The sequence below is a fragment of the Apodemus sylvaticus genome, chromosome 19 (assembly GCF_947179515.1).
Source record: "Apodemus sylvaticus chromosome 19, mApoSyl1.1, whole genome shotgun sequence".
NCBI classification, from domain to species: Eukaryota; Metazoa; Chordata; class Mammalia; order Rodentia; family Muridae; genus Apodemus; species Apodemus sylvaticus.
The window spans coordinates 5,665,160-5,678,792 of record NC_067490.1 but is presented as its reverse complement, the minus strand read 5'-3'; the positions used below and the strand labels follow the sequence as shown (position 1 = coordinate 5,678,792).

Below are 13,633 nucleotides of genomic sequence, written 5' to 3'. Positions count from 1 at the left end.
GGCTGCCGGGCAGCACTGAAAGGCCCATAGTGATCTGTGTCAGATCTGGAGCCCTGGGCATGCCTGGTCTACCTCCGAGCTGCATTCTCAACCTTGGTTTGGCTAACTGCTGGGGTGCCAGCTGTGCCTGGCTATTCAAGAAAAGCACATGTTCTGCTTTAATTGGCATGTTGGAGGACTGGTGAAATCAAAATTTCTTACTGGATTTATTGTCCATTTATCTCTTTAAACTTTAGGGGTTTTTTGTTTGTTTTGTTTTGAGGGGAAATTAGAGGGATTTAAGACCTCTTAATCCCTCTGGCCTCTGTGTCCAAGGGCTGGGATTAAAGGCTGCCTTTTATTGAGTTTGTGTGTGTGTGAAAGAGAGAAAGAGAACATGCTGAGTGCTGAGGCACATGTGTGGGGTGGAGGTAGGAGGACAACCTTGGGATTGGTTCTCTCCTTGTAGCATGACTTCAGGATTGAACTTGTGTCCTTTCAAGTCAGACCATCATGTATACCCTAGAGTGATTTCTTTCTAATGCCTTGGTTAGGACTCGTCTTTTAATGAAATTTTATTTGTCCCATGTAATTGCCCAGATTTTGTCTTTCCCTTTATATTTGTAGGTTTAGTATGAGTCATAAATAATCCTTTTTCAGGTACCCATGGACTGCAGCACTCCAAAGCCTGGGCATGGCAACAGGCAGCTGTAATTGCACTGGAGAGGTAGAGACGGAAGTTACGCGCCAGTCAGAGCTACATACTGAGTCCCTGTATATGAATGAATGAGTGAATGAATGAATGAATGAACTAATGAACTAATGAACGTGAAGGGTTACCTTTTTTTTTTGGTGTTTTTTTTTTTTTTTTTTTCATTTGGTTTATTCAAGACAGGGTTTCTCTGTGTAGCCCTGGCTGTCCTGGAACTCACTCTGTAGACCAGGCTGGCCTTGAACTCAGAAATCTGCCTGCCTCTGCCTCCCAGAGTGCTGGGATTACAGGCGTGCGTCACCACTGCCCAGCTTACGTGAAGGGTTACTAACGAATGTGAAGGGTTACCGTTGTCTTCTGGTGCACATTTGTACATTTACATACGTCCATCACACATTATGTAAACAACACAAAATCCCCAGTGATGCCTACTTCCTTCTATCTAGCTCATGGATTTGCCTGTAGATTGGGATAGAAGGGATGGGTGGCCAGTCCAACACACACACACACAGCACTGGCTTGTTTGGATCTGGGCAGATCTGAGGAAGCAAGCTACAAAGTAGTCTATGGCAGAGGGTGAAAACATTGCGCAGCTGAGAGCCCAAGTCCAGAAGGCTGTGATGGCTCTGCTGGCAGCTTTGTGTCACAGGAGTGGGCAACTAGGAGGGGCTGAAAGCACTGAAGATTTCTTGCCCAGACCTTCCAGGCTAGCCTCGATCTTTGGCCTCAACAGTTGCAGAACTCTGCCAGGTCTGAGTTGTTTAGAGGTTTTGTTTTGTTTTGTTTTGAATTTTTTATTTATATGAGCACACAGCAGAAGAGGGCATCAGTTCCTATCACAGATGGTTGTGAGCCACCATGGTGGGACTTGAACTCTGGTCCTCCGGAAGAGCAGTCCAGTGCTCTAACCACTGAGCTGTCTTTCCAGCTCATTTTGATCAGTTTTTGAGACAGTGTCTCCAGTAGTTTAGGGTGGCCTCACACTTGCAGTCAAAGATGGCCTTGGAACTCCTGTCACCCTGTCAACCAGATGCTAGGGTTCTAGGTGCGTGCCACCTGCCTGGGTAGAAGCTTTTCTTTTTCCTTTTTTTTTTTTTTTTTTTAAGATTTATTTATTTATTATATGTAATACACTGTAGCTGTCTTCAGACACTCCAGAAGAGGGCGTCAGATCTTGTTACAGATGGTTGTGAGCCACCATGTGGTTGCTGGGATTTGAACTCAGGACCTTCAGAAGAGCAGTTGGTGCTCTTAACCACTGAGCCATCTCTCCAGCCCAGTAGGAGCTTTTCTAGATCAGTTTTGTGGATGAGATCCAGGGTCTTGTGCGTGCTAGGCATGGCCTCCTCCCGTCCTCCCTCTACATGTTTGCTCAGAGCTCATTACCTGGGTGACTCAGCACCACAGCCATTTGTGTCCCCGAGTTCAAGGCCACCACAGAAGGCATATGCAACAGGGAAAGACTGGTATTTTCACTGGTTTTTATTCTGCGCATTTTTGAAGATCAATATTAGAGGCATTGAGAATCTAAAGGTGAGGCTACTGTAGAACTGTAAAACCATAACCATTCTTAGTGGTGGGGCTGAACTCTGTCTCCGTGAAGATAGAGCAGAAAGGCTCAGGGATTAGTGGACCTGCAGGTCTCTCTCACCCTGAAGGTTTTGGTAAGATACACTGTTTCTGCCTCAAGGCACAGTGTAGACTGCAGGCAGGTGTGCCCCACACCCAGGAGCTTCTTTGGATCACCACAGTATCATCAGTGCGGAGAACTTGAATGTAGGGTGGTCTCTGGGAATTTCTGACCTCCTAGGAGTCCACGGTGAGCCGCACACACAACTGAGCTGCCCAGGTACCAAACCCACTCAGGAAGCTTGCCTGGCTCAGAGCCTGACTAAACTGAAAAATTGAATTAGCAACATATGGGTGCGGTCATTCTTGTAAACCAGCTGCTGTGGACCAGGTGAGGAGATGAAATCCCATCTTAGTCGTTTGTACAGCACGTTCCCCTCCAGTGCTGAGGATGGTAGTGCCTTGTACACACATGCAGGGCAGGGGAAGGCTGAGCTGCCTTCCCAGCACTCACCATTCAAAAAGGACAGCTTAGGTGCTTTCCCCGAGCCTCTGGACTGCAGAGGAAGCAGCACCCTGGCTGTGTTGTCAAGGGTTGACTGTACCCCCTTCACTTGAAAGGCAGCCCCCTCTCAGTGGAGGAAGACCAGATCCCATTTCTCGGGGTCATTAGCAGGCTCCCCCTGCAGGGAGTAGAAGTGAACTGTCACCTCAACCGAGGCCAACAGACAACCACCCATCTGATATGGCAGATCCCAAGTTCCTCACCAAAAAAAAAAGTGCCACATCTTTTTCACATCCTGTGAAAACTTACTTTCCTGTAAATGGCAAATTTCTGAAGTTAGGAGCCAGTTCCAACTGGAACATTGGGGAAAATGTTTCTGTTCCCATGAGAGGTCAAATTCAGCCTAGGAATTCCCTGATCCAGTTTCTCGCCCATCTCTGAGCCGCATTCTGAGGACAGGGAAGAAGCAGAGGGTCCCTGCTGAACCCCAGCCTCCAGCCGGTTCTGCACTCTTGGCCAAAGTCATAAGGCTCTTGGGCATCGAGACATGAACTCACAAGCCTCCTGTACAGCAGAGAGGCCACCAAAGAGTACAGCGCCTTGCCGTGGGAACCCTGAGCTGTGAAGGAGACCTGGGTCTCTGGGTAAGCACCGTCCTGCCACTATCCCTGGGTGTGTGTCCTCGTGGATCACGCCACTGCTGGAGGAGCTGGGAACAGGAAGCCAGAGGGATGTTTTCATTTCTGAAGGATCCAAGTCCTAATTTTCCTTGCCAGAGAAGAAATGACCTGGAAAATGGAAAGAAGAGGAAGAAAAAGAATGGAAGAAGGAAGAGGAGGAGGCTGCTATATTATAAAATAACATTTTTTAAAAGTCAGTATATACAGGGCCCAGCAAGATGTCTTTCCTCCCCCGCTCCCCACCAGACAGGGTTTCTCTCTGTAGCCCTGGCTGTCCTGGAACTCACTCAGTAGACCAGGCTGGCCTCGAACTCAGAAATCCGCCTGCCTCTGCCTCCCAAGTGCTGGGATTACAGGCGTGCACCACCACCGCCCAGCAAAGAATTATTTATTTATTTTATGTATAAGAGTATATATATGCTCTAGCAGTCTTCACACCAGAAGAGGCCATAGGATCCCATAACAGATGGTTGCAAACCACCACATGGTTGCTGGGAATTGAACTCCAGACCTCTGGAAGAGCAGTCAGTGTTCTTAACTGCTGAGCCATCTCTCCATCCCCCCAGCAAGATGTCTTAGTGTGTAAAGATACTTGCTGCCAAGCCTGAAAACCCAAGTTAAATACAGACTCACATGGTGGAAAGAGAAAACCAGCCAATCTTAAATTATCTTCTGACACACAAGATGTAAATTTATGTGTGTGTGTGTGGGGGGGGGGGGCTTGTTTGTTGAGAAAGACTATCTCTGTGTAGCCCTGACTGTCATGAAACACTCTGAAAACCAGGCTGGCCTTAAACTCAGAGATCTGCCTGCCTCTGCCTCCCGAGTGCTGGCATTAGAGGCATGAGTCATCACCCCGTGGATTCCTGATTGGCAGCAACACAGCTACCATGAGGATATGGGGGAAAAAAGTGTAGTCCCACCAGGTGGCAGTGGCACACGCCTATAATCCCAGCACTCTGGAAGGCAGAGGCGGGCAGATTTCTGAGTTCGAGGCCAGCCTGGTCTACAGAGTGAGTTCCAGGACAGCCAGGGCTACACAGAGAAACCCTGTCTCGAAAAAACCAAATCCAGGGGAATTCCAGAACAGGGAAGTGGGAAGAGGTAGATGGAGGAACAGTGGGAGGGAAGAGGGCTTATGGGACTTGCGGGGAGTGGGGACCCAGAAAAGGGGAAATCATTTGAAATGTAAATAAAAAATATATCAATAAAAAAAAAGAGAAAAAAAAAAAACAAATCCAAAAAACAAAAAGAAAGAAAGAGTGTAGTCCCTTTGAAACGGCGCAGCAGCTTCTGATGTGGGTGACAGTGAACACTGGAGAATGGTGAGAAGAGTGCGTTCAGACGCTCAGCTCTGCTTTTGTACAATGCTATTGCTGTTCCAGAAAGTGTTTCAAAAAGCTGTGGTCTGTGGGTCCCTCCTGCTACGGCAGGGTTGCGTTTGAACAAGCTCCCTGGTGACCTAAAGTACTGAAGGGTGGAACTGCTCTAAATGGAACAAGGGCTCTGCTAGTCATCACTACCAACATCACCAGGATTTAACAGGGCAACAGAAGGCTCTTCCCCAAGTAAGAGCCGTTTAAATGGTAGTTCGTGTGCACACACGACTGCCTTCCTCCTCAATAAATGGCAGTAATTCAAGAAGGCACTTGAAGAGAAAAGGTGATTTCTGTTTTTTGTTGTTTTGGTTTTTTTCCTCTTAATTTCTAAATCATTCTAGAAGCTAAAAGACAATAAAGTCAATACAAGGCTGGGTGTGGTAGCCACACCTTTAATCCTAGAACTTGGGGAAGCAGAAACAGATGGAGCTCTGAGAGTTCAAGGCTGGTCAACACTACCTAGAGAGACTGTCTCCGAAACAAAACAAAACAGAAAAGGAAATCAGTCCGCCATGCTTTGGAAACACATTGAAACCGGTGCTAATTGTTTTCACTTCAGCTGTGCAGGAGCAGAGAGGTGAATCTAATATTTACTATGCCAAATAATTCTATTATGTCAATTATTGACGTTCTCCCACCCTGGTCTGTGGCCTGTTTTCTGTTGTCTTAGGTCTTCCTGCCTGTTTCTTATGAGTAACTTAACATTCCTCTTTAAAATAAGAGTGCAAAGCATTAACAACAGCTTCCAAGTCTGTTCTGTTCGCCAGGCTGCGCCCTTTGCTACTTTATATCTCAAGACCCGTTTGCTCTCGCCTGTCCCAGGAAGGTCCCAGGTACCGAACAGCTCTGTCTGAGGCCGCTCCCCTCCCCCTGCCTGAGGCTGCCGTCTCCCCCACAGCACACTTACCTGCCAGAAGAGTCTCTTGCCAGCACCCCAGTTGCTTCAGACTTCCTCTGGAGAAAGAGAACATAATGTTCCTGACAGAGCCTCTGCCGGTGATCTCTGTGTTCCTGGCTCATTAGGTTCATCTTTCTTAACTACTTGTTTATCTTTTTTTTTTTTTTTTTTTTAATTTTAAGATAGGGTTTCTTTGTTTAGCACAGACTGCTGCCCTCAAACTCAGAGATCCACCTGCCTCTGCCTCCTAAGTGCTAGGACTAAAGTCCTGTACCAGCATTCCTTCCCCTACACAGACACACACACACACACACACACCACACACAGATTCCTCTTTCTAAAGAGCCTTTTATTGGCTTTCAAGAAGATGGCTGCATTTTGGGTAATTCTAAATTAGGAGAGTGTCCTCCTCATGGGACTGTGGTTTGTATTTACACTTCTGCACTGTAGCTGTGGGACCTACAGTAGCATTGGGGGTGTTAGTGGTTGGGCCAAGAGGTGATAGAAAAAGAGAAGGCTCTGGAGAGGCTGGAGGGCTGTCTCGGCCAGCGACAATTATATTTTCCACACACTAGCCAACCTTCAACACAACCTCACTGTTACTAATAGAACTGATATGAAATCAATTCATTGAAAGCAGAGATGAACTTGATGCAGAATGTGAAGTTTGGGACCTAAAAAGCTGGCTCGGTGGTTAAGAGCACTGGCTGCTCTCAGGGGACCCAGACATCAGTCACAGCACCCACAAGACAGTTCACACTCGTGTGACTCCAGTCACGAAGGCGCCGGCCCTCTCTTTTGGCCTCCATGCATTGCATGTGTATGACGCACAGGGCAAAATGAAGGGGATAAAACCATGCATATAAAGTAAAGGGAAAGGGAAAACAAGCCAGGCAGTGGTGGCGCACATCTTTAATCCCAGCACTCATGAGGCAGAGGCAGGCAGATCTCTGCAGAGTGAGTTCCAGGACATGGGGAAACCCTGTCTCTTAAAAAAAAAAGAAAAAAAGATGTGAGGGAGTTTATAAAAAGCAAATATTGAGGTTCAAAAAATAAAAAAACTTAACGGTGGGAAGCAAACTGAACCCTATTCTGATGCAGGAAGCCAGCACACTGGGGTTCCTTCTACCCAGGGAAGGGAGGGGCGGAGCTGAGCCAGGCGTCCCACTTTCCTGGGAAGAAGTAGGGCTATCTGACTCTTCCTGTCCAACTTGTGCTCCAACTTAAGGATGCTAACCAGATGTGCTCAGCCATAACAGAAAGCAAGCAAGATCCGGGTGATAGTGGGGGAATAAGATATGGGGGGAGAAAGACCTGGAAAGACTGAAGGCAGGTGTGTGGGGTTGAGAGGAGCCAGGAAAGGAGGGAGGGAGGAGGTCATTGCCGTTTTAGTCAGTGGGTAAGACCACCTGTGTAAGGGGCTCTTCAGAGAGGGTTTGTATGAATAAACACGTCTCTTTGACTGAATGGGTCTTCTGGACATGAGAGACTGCAAACAGCTAAGAGCACACTGCACATAAGAAGACAGATTTAAGGAACACAGTGCTCCCGATTCACTCTCCAGGGAAAGCCTGCACTCCGGAGAAGACACTGTCGGAGCAGAGTGCTGCTGGGAACCCCTGCCCACACCTTGCCTCATGGGGCCCCTACAAGCAAGCATTACCCCAGCCTTGCAGGGGGAAGGCACCCATTTCCTTCATTTCCTTTCCCTAAATAGGGTTCTTGGGGGGCCCGGCAGCTTCAAGAGCCCCTGTGAAGGAGAGATACCTCATCCATCTCTGGCTGTGTACAGTCCTATTACCAGTCACAGAGACAGGCTGGCTTCAGGCTCGGCTAGAGAAGGCCTGGCTTATAGGCCTCCAGTTTCTCCTGTGCAGTGTTCTTGCCTCTGGGGCCAGCAGCGGGTAAGAGGCTGCCACTGCTTCTAGTCCAGGTCCAAGGTCTGATGTGATGGAGGTTTCTCTCAGAAGGCTGGGGAGATCCCTAAGGTGCCACAGGTGTAATGGTGCTAGCAACAGCATTTGGGGAATCTTGAGGCTGTAAGATAGACTCTGATTTCTGGCTAGATTGACAGACACTGGGAAAGCTACCCCTACCCCCACCCCCACCCCCACCCCCACTCCCGGTATAGTTGGAAGGAAAGAAGGAAGGAAGGGCAAAATGGAGACAGGGATAAAATCCCAGGCAGGGGCTGGAATTCACAGCAAAGCATTAGCAAAGGTTTCCCAGAGATCCACGGGCCTCACCCATCCCCACCCCATGGTGTCAGCAGGAACTGGCTGGTGGCAAACTGGGGGACAGGAGAGGCAGCCTGGGATCCAGTGCCCACCAGCCTCACTGCAGGACTACAGGAGCTGTCCGTTCAGCACCACCATGGTTTTAAGATCACATATTATCAGGTGCCTGGTAATACCCCAGTAGCTCATGCATTCTTCCCCACCATCCCCTCTACCATCACTCGGATCTACCTCTACCTACCCCCTCCAAGACTTAACCCAGCTTCAGTGCCTCCCGGGGGAACCCCATCTTACTCCCCCAGCCGTATTCGGACTGTTTCCTGCTCACAGGTCTCTTCACCAGCTTTCAATGCTGCACTGATGGCCTTTCCCAGGGAGGACAGGTATGGCTGCTGGTCTTGACTCAAGGGGCCTGGACACACTTGGACTCTGAGAGCCGCCGCTGCTCTCCACCCCCAGCCTGAGGGAAGGATATTATCCCTATGGAGGAAGACAGGTACCGTTTCCATCTGCCTTGTAGTCATCAGGGAGGAGCTTGTCCTGCCGGTAGCCCAGCACGAAAGCCAGGAAGGAGAGGATGAGCGCGTCGCCAATGCTCAGGATGGCCAGCATGAAGGCCCAGCGGATGGTGCAGTGGCCCAGCGTGTACTTGCCCGTCTGCTCACCACACATGCGCCGCACCTCACTGGAGTCCCAGCCGTCTGGGTAGACCAGACATCCGATCATCAGGCCTGTGGCTAAGGAGACAAGAGGGTACCAGTGGCGTCAGGCCGTGCATGTCCCCAGCTACCTCCTCACACCCCGAGCTCCTTGTGTCACCTCCCTGGTCTCTGGGTTAGCCTTGGGAAACACAAGGGGCAGCTTCTTCTATGTAAAATACAAGTGAAAACCTCGATGCTCAGAAAGCTAGAGCCCTGGGCTCCAGCAGTCAGGATGGACGCAGAGGTAGGCCTCCTCAGCCAGGACGGTGGCTCTGCCCCACGCCAAGTGGCCTCCTGTGATTCTCCCAGAAGCACAGTTCCAGTCTCACCTTGGACTCAGCATGGCACTGCCTACTGGGCTCTGGAGCCCTCGGGCATCTGGTCCCACCAAGGGCGCATCTCTTCTGAGAGACACTTGCTCACCCTCCATCTCTAAGATACGTGGCATGTCGAGGCAGGCAGCAGCTCTGGCCGGCATCATCACAGCACACCTCACGATCCAGGACCTTCCACCTAATGAACACCCGGACCAGCCCTAAACCCAACTTCCCACTTTCTTCAGGGACCTTCCATGCTCTTTCCCTCTATGGTAACGACAGGGAGAAAACAACCTGGATTGGTAAAAGCAGAGGCCTCAGGGACGACGCCAGAGGGCACAAAAGGAGGGCAAGTGAGCCGTGTGCTTCAGGTCACTGCAGTTCCAAGTTCGTTTCTCCCTGCCTGCGGGTCCCCTCCCACATTTGTCAAGTACTTTTATGATGGTTTTTTATGCATTGCGTCATCCCACCCTTACAGGTTCCCCAAGAGATAGGGTACTACAGGCTATAGATGATGTGTGTTGTGCTATGTGATTTGAATCCCCCAAAAGCTGTATGTTGAAGTTTTAGCCCTTAGAGTGATGGTGTCAGAAGGTGAGGCTTTGGAAAGAATGGTGGATTGATTCCTATGCTCAGCCAAGGAAGTGGCGCTATTTGGAGGGGTGGCCTTGTTGGAGTGGGTGTGTCACTGTGGGCGTGGGCTTTAAGACCCTCATCCTAACTGCCTGGAAGACAGTCTTCTCCTAGCAGCCTACAGATGAAGATGTAGAACTCTCAGCTCCTCCTGCACCATGCCTGCCTGGATGCTGCCATGCTCCCGCCTTGATGATAATGGACTGAACCTCTGAACCTGTAAGCCAGCCCCAATTATGTTGTCCGTATGAGAGTTGCCTTGGTCACGGTGTCTGTTCACAGCAGTGAGATCCTGACTGAGACAAGAAGTAATTAGCTCAAGAGACAAAGCTCTCATACACAGGATTAACACACTTATAAAAGGGAACCCAGAGCGACTTCCTGCCTTTTCCATCCTTTGTGGGCAGAGCAAGAAGTCAGCAGTCTAAGTCGGGCGGTGGTGGCGCACGCCTGTAATCCCAGCACTTGGGAGGCAGAGGCAGGCGGATTTCTGAGTTCGAGGCCAGCCTGGTCTACCGAGTGAGTTCCAGGACAGCCAAGGCTATACAGAGAAACCCTGTCTTGAAAAAAACCAAAATCAAAAAAAAAAAAAAAAAAAAGTCAGCAGTCTGTTCCTGGAAGATGGCTGTCACCGGGCTACACTGCACCAACACCGGACCTCACTTACACAGGCTCCAGAGGCACAAGAGATGACGAAATGCCTGTTGTTTGGGCTCCTTCATCCACGGGAATTTGTATAATAACACAGTCTCCCTAAGACAGGAGGTTACCAAGATTCAGGGAAAACAACTGAGCCCAGGCTCAGCCTGCACGCCAAGCTCCACCATTGTCTGAAGCTTCCTTGCCCCACCTTTGCAGGGGCATCAGTTCCCCCATCCTCTGGCTTTGTGGAAAATTTCGAGCTCACAGATGGATTCCCCCAGTTGCTGGCTCTGAGGCCTCTCTCCTCCCCGACACAGAGTGGAACATGACACCACCCTGGTCTTCACTCCACATAAATGCTTCATGGGATGGCGTTTAGCCACCTCCACGTCGGCTCTGTGACCCAGATAGCGTCCGGCTCGAATGGCCCGGTGATCCTCCACGCAGACCTTCCCCCTGCGGCCTGCTCAGCAATCACACCTGTTGGATGATGCGGGAGGGGGACAGACATCTCTAAGAAAGGACAGTGTGTCTCCATGTCATCCCAGAGTCCTGAGGGGGAAGGCCAGCTGGCAAGAGCATCACCCCCCTACTCTTCAGACTCAGTCTTCACTGTCTCTTCCTGATATGATCATCATGGCCTGCTGTCCCCTACTACCCACTAAGGCTTGGAGATGGGGGGCTGGGGAGGAACTCGGGTCAGGTGAGCAGCCTGGGTGTCAGTCTGGGAATCAGGTCTGCCTTTACTTGCTGACTGTCACCAGGGAGTCTGAACCAGGACTTTGCAAATGCAGGGACACTCACTACTGGGTTCATCAGAGGGTGAACTATTTTGCTTATGAAATATGGGTCTCAATAAAAACGTCTTGGAGTGCATCTAATTGGGGTGCAGGGCAGACTCTTAATTGTTTCAGGCTCTGGTTTGCCAGCTGGTCTGCCATAACCTTGGCCAGCTCTAACCCTCAGTCAATCCAATTTCTCATCTACAGCTGGGGTCCCCTCCAGCTCTGCCTAACTGAGATTCAGACAGCTGTTATTCAGCACCCACTGACCCCCACCAAGGTAATGCTACTCTACCCAATGATGTTTAGACAGTTTGTCTCCTGTCTCCAGTCCCACCACAGTTGATGAACATCCGTAGGAGGTCAGGGACTAGAAGACCAAAGGCTGATGATGGCTGTCTCTTCCTGAGCTCTAATAGAGACCAAGATCAGCTGTCCCAAGGACCAAGAGGGCCACCTGATCCTGGAGCAGGAAAGCAAGCAGGAGACGGCTTGCCTTGGGGCCCCACAAGCAGCTGCCTACCTGAGGTAGTGTCAAAGGGTGCAGGAAGCCCGTGCCCCACACCTCACAAGACAGTGGCCTAGTTACTGACAGAGTTCACACCCATGGACAAAGAGAGGTCACGGCCAGCGTAACAGGGGCACTCTAAAACCCTGGACTCAGCCGGGCAGTGGTGGCGCACACCTGTAATCCCAGCACTTGGGAGGCAGAGGCAGGCAGATTTCTGAGTTCAAAGCCATCCTGGTCTACAGAGTGAGTTCCAGGACAGCCAGGGCTACACAGAGAAAGCCTGTCTCAAAAAAACCAAATCTAAAACCCTGGACTCTTCCACAGGAGCAGTTGGAGGTTAGGAGGAGGCAGGGAATGAGGACCAGAGATCTGGGAACGGCCATCACCGTAGCCCTGAGGTTGGATCCTAGGCCACGGGGCAATGGCCTTCCTCCACCCTCTTAGTGCGCATGCCTGTGGTATGGTGTTCTGGGTGTGGGAACACCTGAGTGTGTCCACCATGAGCAATATGCCCCCTTCAAGTCGCTTCTCTATGGCTTAGGAGCTCTACAGCGTGAACCCAACAGTTTGTGTCTGTTCTGCCTAGGCATACCCCCTCCCCCACTTTCTTTTACTTTTAGTTGTGTGTGTGTGTATGTGGGTGACACATGGCACATGCCACATGGAGATCAGACCACAACTGGACAGAACCTGTCCTTATGGAATGTGGGTCCTGGAAGCTGGACTCAAGGTGCCAGGCTTGGTGGCACCTCTATCAGCTGAACTATCTCCTGGTTCCTGGCTCAGTCTCACACCTTAGCCCAGGCTGGCCTTGTCTCTGTCTCCCAGGTGCCAGGATTATAGGCACAAGCCATGTGGGCCTCTATAATCTGGTCTGCTATAGCTTTGGCCTCTACTCCGAATCTTTTATGGAACACTGAGTAGAGGAAGACCCAGAAAGGGTCTTCAGGGGAAAGCCACGGCTGTATCCTGAGTGCGCCCCACTCCCCGCGCCCCCAGCAACCCTGCTCACCTGCAGCCAGCTGCATCCAGGCACAAATCTTGTAGACCGTGGCTGTGTTACAGACGAAGAAAAGGCTGAAGCAGACAATGGAGCCGATGATGAGGAACATGGCCAAGGCCACGAAGAACATGGCTGTCTTGAAGGCTCTGGAGGGAATAGAGGAGAAGTCCAGAGGGCCGCCCTTGCAGATGAGTTCCGACGACAGCACGTTGCCCACACAGTAAGAGAACAGGCCAAAGTAACCAGCCTGTGGCGTGCTCACACTGTCGCCTATCCAGTATGGCTGGATGAAGAGGGCCATGACCAGCACCGAGAAACAGATGGTGAGTGTGCCCCACATCACCCCCACGGCGCGCGAGTTTCGCACATAGTTGGTGTGGTAGATCTTGGCGGCCTCCTGGGCTGGCAGCAACTTCACCATGGCGAAGGCCGCTGCGCTAGGATGGGACACTGGCTGGGTGCGGGTCTACAGCTCTAGGGAGCAAGAAGGCCAGGTCGTGGATCAGTTCTCAGCTTGGTGAGAAGAGCAGCCTGGTGTCAGGGCACAGTGTGCGCGTTCCCCCAGTTAGCTGAGAGCGCAGCAGGCCAAGGTCAACCTTGGCTTAGCAAAATTGCTTCCCAGCCGCCAGTGTTCGCCCTGATCAGGATGGGCTCGAGTCTGCCCATCTCTAAGTCGGCCAGGGTCTGGGCCTGCGCCGCCGCCCTGCCCGCCCCTCCCGCTCCCCCTCGCAGGCCCCGCCCGGCCGGCGCAGCGAAACACGAAACACGTTTCAGCACCGCGGTCAGCGCCAGGGCTGGGGGGGCGGGCCTGAGAGGGGCGGGGCCTGAGAGGGGCGTGGCCGGCGGCCGCGAAGAGGCGGGGGGGGGGGGTGAGGTCTAGGAGGGGAAGGGAGCTGGGACACCCCGTCCTCTCTTCCTCCCAGAGGGTGGAGGCACGCGTCACGTTCCTTCCGCCTTCCAGCCACCTCCCACCATCCCCGGCAGCACCACCCCTCCATCCCGAGGGCCGCAAGTTTTGACTGTAGCTTGGCTTGGTCTTCCAGTCAATGACTGCCAAGACCAGGGTTGAGGCTAGAGATATCTAT

The 13,633-nt window shown here is 51.3% G+C and overlaps 1 protein-coding gene across 1 annotated transcript; it reads right to left on the bottom strand.

Moving 5' to 3' along the window:
* Nucleotides 1-8,439: 8,439 nt before the first annotated feature.
* Lhfpl5 (LHFPL tetraspan subfamily member 5) lies at nt 8,440-12,969 on the bottom strand. The gene is made up of 2 exons (XM_052164310.1): nt 12,558-12,969; nt 8,440-8,696 (listed from the first exon to the last, which is right to left on the bottom strand). The coding sequence occupies exons 1-2, from the start codon at nt 12,967-12,969 to the stop codon at nt 8,440-8,442; spliced, it is 669 nt and encodes a 222-aa protein (XP_052020270.1).
* Nucleotides 12,970-13,633: the final 664 nt, after the last annotated feature.

Coding starts and splice junctions, on each gene's coding strand:
- Lhfpl5 (XM_052164310.1), bottom strand. CDS start 12,969: ATGGTGAAGTTGCTGCCAGCCCAGGAGGCCGCCAAGATCTACCACACC. Junction 8,697..12,557: donor CTGGATGCAGCTGGCTGCAG/GTGAGCAGGGTT, acceptor TTGTCTCCTTAG/CCACAGGCCTGATGATCGGA.